The 13,997-nt window shown below is 49.5% G+C and overlaps 1 protein-coding gene across 4 annotated transcripts in view; it reads right to left on the bottom strand.

The window, feature by feature from the left end:
* MICAL3 (microtubule associated monooxygenase, calponin and LIM domain containing 3) overlaps positions 1-13,997 on the bottom strand; it is a 198,256-nt gene that overhangs the window by 42,018 nt on the left and 142,241 nt on the right. For all 4 annotated transcript variants that reach the window (XM_081820923.1, XM_081820925.1, XM_081820926.1 and 1 more), the window contains 2 exons: positions 9,783-9,978; positions 2,382-2,623 (listed from right to left, as the gene is read on the bottom strand). In XM_081820923.1, the coding sequence (XP_081677049.1) occupies positions 2,382-2,623; positions 9,783-9,978 (438 nt within the window). The remainder of the gene's footprint in view (positions 1-2,381; positions 2,624-9,782; positions 9,979-13,997) is intronic.

Here is a 13,997-nt window from a genome sequence, read left to right as displayed (position 1 = left end):
CCTGTCCTCCTTTTTCAAAGAAAGGTTACAAGGCACAGTGGAGGGAGGCTCTGGGCACCTCTGCTGGTGATGGTACCCATGCCGCTCCGCCACTTACAGGCGCCGTGACTGCAACCTGAGGTTCTCTGCAGGAGAAGAGGCCGGGTCTTTGCTAGAGCATGGGGCTTGCAGCAAAGCATACAAGGGGCACAGACGGGGCCACATTCAATAAGGCTGCTTCTGGAGTCTTCTCCTCTGACTGCCCCTTGACTCTCCTTTGTCTTACATGCTATTTTGTACATGACCATTCATGAAGGCTGGCCCAGGGACAGGTGCCGAGCTAGGTACATGGCCAAAGCCTGCCAGGGCAGCTTTATAAAGCACAGATCTTTTCATGTGGGACCTGCTCTTGATGGCAAATTCTGGATGGCTGCTAGGGAGCCAGGGTAGAAGGTGGGCAACGGGCAGAGCGGGTACCTTTACGTGTACCCATAGCTTCTTCCTTTGACAGCTGCTGGAGCCACTGGCCTTGCAGGAGTTCTCTGTCCCAGGGGCAGTACTCCCCTTCTACAGCAGGGGGAGCCAGACACCCACAAACACAGCATCAAGAATCCCACGCGGGGATAAACAGAAGAGAGAATGGAAGGGAGGAAAGAGAATAGAGAAGAGTTATCTTCAGGTGCAAGGCAAGAACAGCCTGTCACTGTCTACACAGCCATAGAAGTCCACTGCCCAGAAGCTACACACACCACGGGCTAGGAACACAGGTCCAGGGTTGGGCTGAATTTGTCGGTATGTTTCTCCCATTAAATCCCATCCCTGCAGGCTGGTTCTTGACGCTAGTTCCAGATCCAGGAAATTAAGTCTGTGTGGAGGAAAGCAGGGCTAAACTCTCCCACAAAGGGTACAGACTTTGACTCTTAGCTGTGTCTGGGGCTAAAGCCACCGGACATATGAATCACCAGCTAGAGATAATGACGTCTGAAATGATACAAACAAAACACCTTTCCCCCGATGCACTGTGAGCACGATCGCCCCCCTGACTACATGGACACGGGGGCAGCCCTGAGCCTGAGCCAGCCACAGCAGGATGGAGAACTCAAGCTGACAGCTTCCCAGCCCACGGCCTGCCTCCTCCTTACATGGACCTTACGCATTTCTCATCAGAATGAGGAGGGAGGGACAGGCCACCAAGGGCTGCCTCTGTAGGCCTCACCCCAGCCTCCATCTTTGGAGGGAAGAGCGCAGGAGAACTAGGTCTGGAGAAGCCCCTTAGGGGCCTGAGGAGGCTGTGCTTTCCTCTTGCCTGCCCTGCCTCACCAGGGGGAGCTACACAGCTCTCAGGACCGTCTCAGTACCGTGCACCCTGTCTGGGAAGGGCTCTGCATCTGGTCAGCACTCGGGCCTTCCCGTGCCAGGCTGCGGGGATGGGATCTGCGCGGCCAAGCACATGAATTCCGGGAGGGGCAGAGGTAAGCAGGAAGAGCAGCAGAGAAATCTAGTGCCAACTCCTCGAGGCCCAGTGCTGTCCTGAATTTAACGTGCTCCTCTGACAACGGCTGGGAAGGACTGGTGCTTTAAAGGCCCATGTCCTTCTCCACTCCATGTGTCCTGGGGAGAGAGCTCGGCCGTGAACTGACATGGCACCGCTGTCAGGGGGACTCAGGTATCTACCTGCCCTAGTTTCTTCCTTACCACCCACCAGACTTCTGTGCAGCCAGGGCAGGGAAAGAACGACCCTCTCTCTTACAGAGGCAAGAAAAGGAGACCCAAGTTCTTCCTCATCACTCAAAGACACACACAGCCAGAGACAGGGACAGAACTGAAACATTTCAAGTCAGAGCCAACCAGACTGACTTAGTGCTGGAACAGATGCTCCTTCTAAGGACACTGGTCCAAACACGTTACTACCTGTCATCAACCGAGCCTTGTCTCGTGGGCACCTAGCCCCTCCTCAGTGACTACAGCTCTGAGCAGAGTGAGATTCAGTGCTCTGCAGCCTCCAATATCCTGGACTCTGAGTCAGGGAATCCTCTAGAAAGCTAAATTCCCTTTATTAAAATAAATTTCTTTAACTGAAACTAAGGAAAAAAAGAGAGAAAATGAGGATAGGAGGATGAGTAACCTTATTTGGATGAAGTCCTTCTGCTGACCCTCTGCCTTCCACTTCCAGTTTCTCCTCAGAATGTGCACAAGGGACTCTATTGTCAGTGGCCTCCTCTGCCCCCGAAACTAAGGTCAGAAAGAGGCAGGAGGGATGGTCTCTGGGGCTGTGGGAGGCACATCTGTGTGCCAGACTCCAGCTGTGTGACTCCAGCCACAGAAACCTTACTCAGGCATGGAACAGACTGCCTCTGGGATGGGACAGGATCAGAGTTAGGAGAAGAGATTTTTTTTCTGACCTTCACTAGACTCTTCCTCCTCCTCCTCATATTCTTCCTCCTCCTCCTCCTCTTCATACTCTTCCTCCTCCTCCTCTTCGTTCCCAGGCCCGTAGCTCTTTGAGGCCTCTAGTTCCTCTTCACTCTTTCCTTTCAGAAGAGCATGGATCCTCACAGCCTCCTTCCAAGGAACGCCACCCAGGTCTGAGGTGGGCAGAGGAGGCTCCTCCTCCTCCTCTTCCTCCATCTCGGACTCAGAACTGCTGTGGGGGAAACAACCACACAACCAAAGTGAGGAGACGGTTAAAAGCCACAACTGGAGGCAAAATGTCCCAGCAAAGCAACTGCTGGGCAGGAAGGGAGAGAGGACAGGCACGGAGGGGTGCAGCAAGCTCCCCCGCCCCGGTAAGACACACGAGGGGAAGGAGAGTGAGTAGAGGGCCAGAGAAAACACACACGTACGCGTAACCCTTACATAAAGCCCCATGAGCCAACAGTCCAGTCTGGTGGGGCCCTCTCTTCGGTGAACAGCACTCCACCGAGCTCAGTTTTAGAGGCCCTCAGAGACAGTAGGGGGCATGGACCCATTCAGATATGAACGCATGACCCCAGGAATCAAGAATGGAGAGAAAGTCTCCTTTCCTCATGATCTACTGTTTGATTTGAGGAACTCAAATCTGCTTGACTCAGGTGGGCTGGAAAGCTCTGGTGAGAAGCACGGTGAGAAAGAGCTGCCTCCAGGAGGCCTGAACTGCAGTTTTAGCCACAGACGGGCTGGCCATCGAGGTGCGTGTGCTGGAGTGAAGGCCACACACTCAGTCCCGCAGCGTTCCCGAAGCCCCCCCGATGTGTGCCCTGGAGCGCGACACTATGAGGAACGCACAGTTAACACAGCAGCAAAGGCACCGCTCACTGAAGTTGCAGAACAGGGACCATGGGGAGAGCAGGGAAACAAATACTGCATCCCTGGGACCATCACCCTTGACAACCAGCCACGTTTTCCACCATTCTCCCTGACGGCACAGAGCCCAGTGCTCAGCTCGAAAAGGGAAGTGGCACTGAAATGCCAGAGACACTAGCTGTGACTTAAGCAAGCCAAAATCACAGACCTCCACCCTCGTGGCCACCACCCCAGAGCATCTTTACCCTCCTCCCCTGCGGCAGAGTGAGCAGTCAACAGGTGGTACAAGAATAAAATTCAGTACTCTCAGTGGGGCTGTAAAGCAGGAGAAAAACCCCAATCATCACCGCACCAACGAAGTTTCTCAGACCTATTTCATGGTCCGATAATTCCCCAGAAGTCTTTTTCAGGAGAGGCTTTGCCCTCAGTGAGAAATGTGTAGTTGACTGGGCTGGAGGACATGTGGCTTTTACAATCCAGCAGGGCCCAACCGCTGGGATGAGAGAGCCCCAAACCCCAGAGGCGTCGCGCACGGGGTTGTTGTCCAGTCTGTCTTCCTGTGATGGTGGGCTGCTCTCTCCCCACCCGGAGTGGGGTTGTGCACGTGGAGAAGGAACCAGTGAATACAGTGTGAGAAGGTCAATGACACCCCACTCCTAGCGCTATTAGTACCTGTGCAGTAAAGAATCCCACCTTCCTCAAAGAGGCCTGGCCTTTGTCTTGGGGCCTGGGAGGTCAACCCTAAGCCCCCCGGAAGTCCTGCCTGATGGGAATGTCTTATTTCCCTGGAATCCCTGGGTCACGGTGGAGAGTCTAACAATGTGATTTAGGGAGAGGGCTGACCACGTCTGAAAGACGAATAATTTAGGCTTGAATCACGCAGTATTAGTTGGTCTGGAGACTGAGATCAATCACACCACATAGATAATCAATCAATCAATGCCTGGGTAATGGAGCCCCAATACATCTCTTAACATCAAGGCTTGGGTGAGTAACACTTTACGGACTTTGTCACACATTAATACCAAGAAAGTAACACTGCCCTGACTCCACAGGGAGAGGATGATGGAAGGTCCGCATCTGTACTTTCTTGGCCTCTGCCCTGTGTACTTCTTCACCTGGCTGATTTCAATCAGTATCCTTCCCTGTAATTAAACCATAACCATGAGTATAAACCTTTTAGTGAGTTCTGACAAATTAATGAACTTGAGGGTGGTTTTGGGAACTCCCATACTTCAGCCGAGTCAGAAGGGAGGGCAGTCCTGGAGGCTGTCTGCCCACGACTTCTCAGGTGGCCAATTCTCACAGGGCCACACTGGCTCTGTTCCTTACCAGCTGTATGACCTTGAGCTGATTACTTCTGCGGAGTTTCCGCATCCTCATCAGTAAGGAGGCAATGTTAATACCTGCCTTGGAGAAATGTTGTGAAGGTTAGGGATTTTCCTGATTTTCATGTTTGTGTTACACTCTGGGATTCAGGCTATTCACTTATCTGTTTACTCATTTACATGTTCCTTCATTCATTCAATGAACATTTTTGAGTACCTATTAAAGTTCACCCAGTAGGTACAAAAATAAAGAGGGTCAGCTTCTTACTGTAGGCAGCTCCCTCTGGCGAATACTACTTCATTCACTTATTCATTCATCCACCCACGAAAACTTGCTTAGCATCTTCTACTTGTAATGCACTTCCTAGACACTGCAGAGGATACAAAGGTGACATAGAAAAGATCCTTATTCTCATGGGGAGCTAAGATGCAAACACGGCAATGACAAAAGAAGGTAGAACATAACTGCAGTGGGAGGGTTGAGAGGAGGCAGTTTAAGGTGAGTAAACATAAGAATTTGGGCCACGGAAAGCTTGGCATTTGGATTGTGACTTACTTTCATGACTTACTCAGGTATTATTTTTGCCTTACTTTTGTGTTTTCATTTGTTTACATTCTTACTACTTATCAACAATGTGTAACCCAACGTATATCACCTAACATCTTTCAAATATGAAATAAGGATAAGAATGACTACTACGCTCATCTTAAATCTTACGTAAATTTGTTAAAATTTTAGGTGGGTAGAAGGCAGGCCAGCTTGTCCTTCCTTCACAGCCAGGCATACAAGGTTACCCCTGGAGTCAGCAGGCTCAAGGAGTCCTCACTGCAGCTTTCCAGCTCCTTGTACCGTGTGCCCTGTCACGAGGGCAGTGGCACTGGGCATAATGTGAGCAATGAATACTCCATGATGAGGGCAATGGGGCCTCACTTAGAGCTCTGAGTGCCACCCTGGCTAGTTTTACGATAGCTCAAGGACCAAGGGAAAATAGCAAGTGAAGCACAGAGCATAAAAAATCGGGTGGAAAGGTCAACCCTTGCCTCTCTTCATAAGCTACCAGCTCTCAGTCCATTTCCGAGAGGCCTGGCTACATTGCTTCTGAAAATCTGAGACAGGCAAACCAGCCTCCCTCCCTTTGTGAAGGACAGAGAGACGAACAGGTATTGCCAACTGTTCCTTCCCAGGTCATATCTCCCTGGGACCTTGGAGCTGTCCTTTGAGTCTCACCAGGCTCCTTACCTCATGCAAGATTCACAGTGTAAATTCAGTATCTCAAGCTCATTCTACATTTTCTGGCTGTTTTCAGTACCTGAATTTCTGGGTCTGGCCTTTGAAGAGGCTAGGAGGAAGGGAGTACAGGAGGAATGTAGTGTGAGGCAGACCACCCCCTGCCACTTGGTTGTCAGCCTAGAAAGTTTTTAAGTGGGGAGAATCGCTACACCAGAACAAAATACAACACAGACAACCAACTTCTCTGTCCTTTTGGGAAGAGAGGGTGACCTCTCAATTTATAGCCTCCTAGGAGAGATGAGGGCCAGAAATTGTAGTCCTCAAGGTCAGCATTCCATCATGACAGGTATCTGTTTCTGCATTTGAAACAATCTATCGCTGTGTGTGACTGTTCGATGTGGGTGGGCTCCCCCTGGACTGCGAGCTCTCTGACAGCAAGGTCAGGTCTGCTCGGCTCGCTGCAGGGCTTACCATGGGGTCTCGCACAGCCCAAACAGGCAAGGATGTGCAAGGGAGCACAACCGGGCAAAGCCAGGGCAAGCTGCTGCCTAAATTCACAGAGGTCATGGAGATGAGACCTCTGAAGTCCATCAGTAGGAGCAGACCCTTTCGGTTAGAAGAACATCTTGCAAAAATCCTCCCTGCTACAATATTTATGCTGTCACTGATCTCAAAGCACTTTCCCTGAGTTTCCTCTCATTGAGGCTATGATTGGGCCTGGTAGGAGGAAGCCAGAGCAGGGCACACGGACTAGATTCTAAAAAAACAAGATTTGCTCCACACTTAAATGGGCCAAGCAGAGGTTCTGCCACGCCAGGAGAGGAAGGGCCAAGGATGATAACAACAGCGATAGTGAACACTCACTGAGCTCTACGAACTGCTACGCAGCACAAGGCACTTCACATGAATTAGGTCACTTAATTACACATTAACTCTAGGACACGACAACTCTGGGACTCTAGGACATACTAATATCCCCACTGTTATAAATGAGGCCATCGAAGCTTAAAGAGGTTGGATCCTTGGTGTGAGAGGTCAGGATTCCCACCGATGTCCACACCATTGTCACACTGTGCCTTCTTGGATGGTTTGCCAAGAACCCAGGAGTCCTTCAGCCACTAGCAGCTGTCAGGGTGACAAACCCAGAAATAAGACCAGGACCATCTCCTTGCTGCCTGGGTCCAACTTCACAAAGTGGAGACTGGAAATTTGGGCAGACCCTACTGTGAACGAGACAGACTGCTGTGTGAAATATCACTTTAAGTTCTCAGGTGGTTTTCAAGGGAAAATAGGGAATCATAGCTTTCATTTTTAAATGAATCCACTCTATAATCAGAGAGTCCACTCCTAGATCTCATCCACTCTGACAACTGTGTGAACACTACACTGCTCAGCAGACTGCTGGAGATGTATGTTGTCCAGCAATCATTGCACGATGGAAATTTAATCTGTGCTAAAAGCGGCATCCTGCTCAGCAGTGGCTCACATTACTGCCTCTGCTGGCAAAGGGGTGAGGGGGAGAGAGGACCAGTCAGAAATTTCCACTTGCTTATGGTCAGCCTTGAAGGAGGGGCTTCTCCTCATTGTGTTATTCCCATGGAAGACCAAGCCCCTTCGGGCTAGCCCGTCACGGACTTCCGGGGAGTCCTCTGTGACCTGGCTGCCCCATCCGGAAAGGGCACCTGTTTGCTCTAGACCTCACTGACTTGTTCTTCAGGGTCAGGGATGTGCAAACACTGGAGGCCCTCAGCAGATGGGTGCTGCCCAAGCCATCTTCATCACCTGGGGCAAAGTTGCCCAGCTAGGCAATCAGGGGTAAACAAAACTAAAATCATAAAGCTAGTTTTTGCGATGCCTGGGTGGCTCAGTCCATTAAGCGTCTGCCTTCGGCTCAGGTCATGATCTCAGGGTCCTGGGACTGAGTCCCACACTGTGCTCTCTGCTCAGCAGGGAATCTGCTTCTCCCTCTCACTCTCACTCTGTGCTCTCCCTCTCTCTCTCTCTCAAATAAATAAAATCTTAAAAAAAAAAAAAGCTAGTTTTCTTTTGTCTTCAGGTACCTGTTCTCTCCCAGAGAAAATAAAAGTACAATTTCCAGGGTCTCCTTTGGAAGATGCTCTTCCCTCCCCCACTCCAAGGAAGGGTCATGGAGCTAATTAGGTCTGGGCCAGTAGTCTTTTTTTTTTTTTTTTTTTTTAAGATTTTATTTATTTGACAGAGGGAGACACAGCGAGAGAGGGAACACAAGCAGGGAGTGTGGGAGAGGGAGAAGCAGGCTTCCCGCAGAGCAGGAAGCCCGATGTGGGGCTTGATCCCAGGACCCTGGGATCATGAACTGAGCTGAAGGCAGACGCTTAACAACTGAGCCACCCAGGCGCCCCGGTAGTCTCTGCTTGGGTAAACTAAATCAGGACACCCATAAGACTCACGCAAGGTGTTTGTTCAAAATAGGTACTCCTGGTCTCCACCCCAAGCCCACCAACTCGGCTACTCCAGGGGAGAGTCCAGGATTTACCTTTTTACCAAGTGTCCCAGGTGGCCCTTACCATCAGGGAAATTTAGAGCAGAGGTTTGAAAAGTGTGGTCTCTAGACAATAGGACCACCTGGGAACTTTTTAGAAATGCAAATCTTGGCCACAAAGAAGCATCCAGCGTGTGCCTCAGCATTAATGCAAAGCCTCCACCAGTCTGGGAGACACAGGACATGCTCCCACACCAGAAGCCCTGCAGGACAGTCTGAACAATAGTGATTTTACTCCCTCTTTCATCTTGTTCTCTTTTGGTGGCCTTGATCATCTTCCATGGAGCACTCTGAATCCTGTACTGACCCTGGCAGACCTGGGCAGTAATGAACATAAGGTCCTGGGGCAAAGACAGTGGACTCAGGGAGTCCTGGGGGGGCTGGAGGGCGCACGTTCCCCTCAGGCATCACTCAGTGAGACATCATTAAAACACTGGCATGGCCATGCACAAAACCACTGGCTGTGTGTATAGCCCCTGAGATGCAGGTTTTCTGCTCCTCTCTTTACCTAGAGGAGGAAGGAAGAAGCCTGGACAGGTGAGGTGGCTTCCCCAAGACTGCAGGGAGAACTGGTGTCATAACAGGAGCCCCTAATTCCAACACTGAAGCTCCTACCGCTGACCCGCTCGCCCCTACAGCACACTGCTTCAGGCCTCCTGTTGTCCCTCTGCACATGTCTTATCCCTCCAGTACACCTGTCAACAACAGCCTGAGGGCAGGACCCGGGACTGTCATTTTTGTTATGTTACCTTTTCAACAAATGACAAAGTGTTAAGGCCATGGTAGGTGTCCAAGAAATACTTACTGAAATCTCTGAATTACGTCCCATGGGTTGTGATTCTTACTGGCTAACGAGATGAAGAGACAGGGAACTGCGTGGAAAGGGGAAGATCAGCAGCCAGTAGGGAAAACAGGAAGCATCCTGGACTTGGATCCGGGAAACCTGAGTCTGAGTCTTAGTCAATCCATGATCCTAGTATTAGTCACCAGCAGTTTCCGTAATTACAGAGTGATAAGATATAGGCTCTGGTCTACTTCACAGGCCTCCTTCGAGGACGATCAAGTGAGGTGATGGACACGGAAGTCCTTTGGGAATGGTCCGGTGCCATGCAAAGGAGTACTAAAGGCAATCGCCAATCAACATGCACGCCACGTACTGTTTTAAACACTTCTTGCTATTTAACCCTCACACCAATTCTGGGAGGAAAGTCCTAGTATGGCCTTCATGTCATAGATGAGGAAATGGAGGCACAGAGAGGTTACATGACTTGCCTAGTGTCACACAGCTGGTAGGTGGCACCCAGATCCCATGCCGAGGGTACAGTGCTGCCTCCCCCCATTAGGACGGTATATTCATCTGGGGAAGGGGCTGCTAGGACAAAGCACAGGCATGAAGCAGAACACAGGAAAACGGGGCTACAGACCGCGGGCACAGGCTGACCTGCTGGCCACGTCCTCCTCTGCGCCTTTGTCCAGCACACTGCTCAGGTTGTGCTCAGCCTGCGTCTCCTCGGGCACCTCCTCCAGCTCCTCGGCCTGTTTCACAGACAGGCGGTAGTTCTCCAGCTCGATCCGTTCAGGAGTGCCCCTGAGTCGCTTGGCAATGCTAGGCTCTTCGAGACCATTCATACTTGAACCTGCAAGACAAGCAAAGCCTCAAAGTTCTATGACAAATGATGGCAAATAACCACAGGTGGTGGGGGGGATGGAGGAGGTGTGCAGGGAGGGGGGAGGCGCCGACAGAAGGATATCTAAGCATCCAAGGTAGTCGCCACTCATCTCAATAAAAGGAGGGACAGAGCTTCCATGAAGGCCAGGGAGCCAGCCAAGGGGCAGACTGCAAGTCGATGAGGTCACAGAGGCCAGGAAGGGGCTGCGCGGTGAGAGTGGCAACCCTTCCTTGAGCCTGAGAAACAGGAAGACAGCCCATCTGCCCTGAGAGGGGAGCACAGGCTTACCCTCCTCTGTCATCCCTGAACCCGCGCACAGTGGAGGGAAGAGGTGGCGGTGACTGGGGAGGAGGAGCAAAGGGGACTTGTGTCGGACCCTAAGGAGGCGCTTCTCACTGACCAAGCCCCCCTCAGCTGTCACTGAGAAGGGGAGTCCTGCCCGTTGCCCGCCCCCTGATGGCCCAGGACCCAGGAAAGGTTCATGCACTGCTCTTGGCTGATCCACAGACGTGTCCAGGCTAATTGCTTGCAGAACTTGTCACATTGTGGATTTGTCTGTCTCGTCATGATTAGATTCATGGTAAACACTTCCTATTTAGTAAGAACACCACGTGGGTGAGGCTGCGCCCCTTCCACTGCACACAGGAGGAATACAGTCGGGTTGCCTCATCTTTTTTAAATTGTTTTTTTCATTTTTATTTATATATTTATTTTTGAGAGAGAGAGCGAGTCAGACAGACAGAGCACAAGCAGGGGGAGGGGCAGAGGGAGAAGCAGGCTCCCCCCTGAGCAGGGAGCCAGACGTGGGACTCAGTCCCAGGACCCTGGGATCATGACCTGAGCCGAAGGCAGTTGCTTAACTGACTGAGCCACCCAGGCGCCTGGGTTGCCTCATTCTTGGTGACAAAAGCTTGACTGCTTGGTTAAAGTGGTGCCCAACCGGGGCGCCTGGGTGGCTCAGTCGTTGGGCGTCTGCCTTCGGCTCAGGTCATGATCCCAGGGTCCTGGGATCGAGTCCCGCATCAGGCTCCCTGTTCCGCGGGAAGCCTGCTTCTCCCTCTCCCACTCCCCCTGCTTGTGTTCCCTCTCTCACTGTCTCTCTCTCTGTCAAATAAATAAATAAAATCTTAAAAAAAAATAAAGTGGTGCCCAACCAACTTTCTGCTGTAAAGAGATATTTCCCCCTTTGTAATTAATAAGTAATCCATGGGGTGATACGTAGAAACCATGGGACATCCTTTCATCCAGGGATTTTAGTACCCATCGATGAATGGGGATTTTAAAAATTTTATCATTCCTTCACCACTGTCACTCTTTGTAAAGAACTTTTCCCATTTCTCTCTCTCTCAAAAACCAGGACTCATGGACTTTGAAAAACTTAAGTGTTGTATCTGCCATGTTTTCTTTTCTTTTTTTTTTTTTTATTCTTATGTTAATCCCCATACATTACATCATTATGTAAGTGTTCATCATATGAAGTGTTCCATGATTCATTGTTTGTGCATAACACCCAGTGCTCCATGTAGAATGTGCCCTCCTCAATACCCACCACCAGGCTAACCCATCCTCCCACCCCCCTCTGCCATGTTTTCTTAATCTCCTTTATTCTAGAAATTTCCCTGTCTCCCTCCTTATTATCTCCTTCATCATTATGCTTTTTTTTTATTACATTCAGTCAGCCAGCATACAGCACCTCATTAGTTTTTGATGCAGTGTTCAACGATTCAGTAGTTGCGTATAACACCCAGTGCTCATCATAATAGGTGCCCTCCTGAATACCCAGCATTATTCTTTTTGATGTGCCTTTTTATCCCAAATTTGGTTAGAAGAGGCCCATTGTATTTATTCTTTACTGTATGTCTTCCCTGTAATATGATGTAGGTTTAGATTTAGAGTCAGACAAATCCAGGCTAGACACCTGGCTCTGCCAGTGACCAGCTGAGGGATCTTAGGAAAATTTCATAACTACTGAGAGCTCATTTTCCTGATCTATAAATGAGGACAGCCTCCAACTCCTAGGATTAATATGAATATGGGATGAAATTATATACATATATACACAAGTACTTGTGTGTACCAACTGCATGGGCCCTGAACCCGTCATCTTCCTCTTCTACTTAAACCCAGCACATGGGCAGTATCCAGCAAATACAAGTTAAGTGCTATAACTGATGTCAGTAACATTCTTAGCACCAGTTTGTGTGTATTTTTGTGCAGGTATGTTGTATCCATTTGCTCTGGGTTGCGAACAAGAGTTACTTGACAAAGATGGGAAGGGAGTTCTGGGTACAGGGAACAGCAACAGTTAAGGTACAGTGACCTGTAACAGCAGGTTGGTATTCTTAGATCTGTGGTAGTATTCTTAAAGTGGCAGAGGAGAGGAAGAGACTGGGGTGGGAACAGAGCCCACATGGCCTTTGGTGACATTCTAACCTCTAAGAGATGACACTGGGTTTTGGCAGGCAATATCATACCAACCCAGTGTTGGGTGACAGGTGGTCTAACAGGGGAAAGCCAGAATCTCTGTAATGAAGGACTAAAGGAAAGGGGTGGGAATACTGAGTAATTTTTGTGACACGACAGGTGCACAGAAAATCTTGTGGAAGCCTGGCACTTTTGTTGTGTACGATGTTCTGGACCTCTCCATATTGTCATTAGAAAGAACTTTTTATGAGTCCAGGAAGTCACAGAATAAAGTCTTAGTACATCTGTCAGATTTATCTGGATCTTCCACCAAATAGCATCTTTCAAATTTACTAGACAATCTTTACTAAAAAGCAAGACCCAGGGCACGTTCATCTACAAAACGTCTAATGATGGGGTCACAGCATGAATCCCTGGGCTCCCTAGGGCCCTGTGCAATGCCCATCTGTCCTAGTTTTTGCAACCCCAGTTGGGGCATTTTACACATCCCTGGTCCATTCTTCAACACTGACCTCAGGGCCCCCAAAGTGTAAGCTATGATGCTAGATCAGGGCATGTGGAAGTTTAGGAAATATGTGGACTCCAGGTAATAGCAAAAAAGAGAAAGGGAGCACAGCAGGTGGATGCTGCCGCAGCATCCTCCAAATCTGCCCCCCACCCCGCCCCAGGTTCTAACTGCACCAGTTCATCATTTCCAAACATCAGTCTCCCTGTCCTCTCTTGCTTCTTCCCCTCATCAAAACCCAACATGATAAACATGAGAAGGCTATGGATCCCCTGACTATAATATCATTTGATTCTTTCCTTCCCGTCATGTATTTTTGACAAATACCCTTAAACAAAAGCAAATAAGAGAGTGAGATAAATGGAAACCACTCCCCAAGTATAAAGTTTTGGGGAACTCCACAGATAAAGAATAAAAACCAGTATATCTCTTAGATAGGGAACGAAGAAAAGAATAAGAATGGTCACTTCAGGGAAACAAACAACTCATGCTCATCAATTCAGATACAAGCAATTTCAAGGTAGAGTGAACAAACACACTCATGGAGAGAACCACTCAAGAAGTGATGTCTGTTTTTAGCGGGTAAAAACCATACTGTTTGGGGCGCCTGGGTGGCTCAGTTGTTAAGCGCCTGCCTTCGGCTCAGGTCATGATCCTGGGGTCCTGGGATCGAGCCCCACATCAGGCTCCCTGCTCAGCAGGAAGCCTGTTTCTCCCTCTCCCACTCCCCCTGCTTGTGTTCCCTCTCTTGCTGTGTCTCTCTCTGTCAAATAAATAAATAAAATCTTTAAAAAACAAAACAAAACAAAACAAAAAAAACACCATACTGTTTGCCAGAAATTCTACTAGAACCTTGGGAAACAAAGCAGATTAAAACACTCTCTACTCTTAAGGAGCTCTAGGCTAGTCACAGAAGAGAGAGTCCTGCACAGGAATCATTTCAGCATGATGTCTCACGTGTTACGGCTCATGCACGCGGTGGTACTATGGGAGTACATAGAAGGGCAGCTCCACCTCAGGTAGTCAAGGAAGACTTTCTGGAGGAATATGGAGTTAG

This window comes from Leptonychotes weddellii, chromosome 5 (genome assembly GCF_054177405.1).
Source record: "Leptonychotes weddellii isolate Sample4059 chromosome 5, ASM5417740v2, whole genome shotgun sequence".
In the NCBI taxonomy this organism is placed as follows: domain Eukaryota; kingdom Metazoa; phylum Chordata; class Mammalia; order Carnivora; family Phocidae; genus Leptonychotes; species Leptonychotes weddellii.
This window is presented reverse-complemented; position numbering and strand designations above follow the sequence as displayed.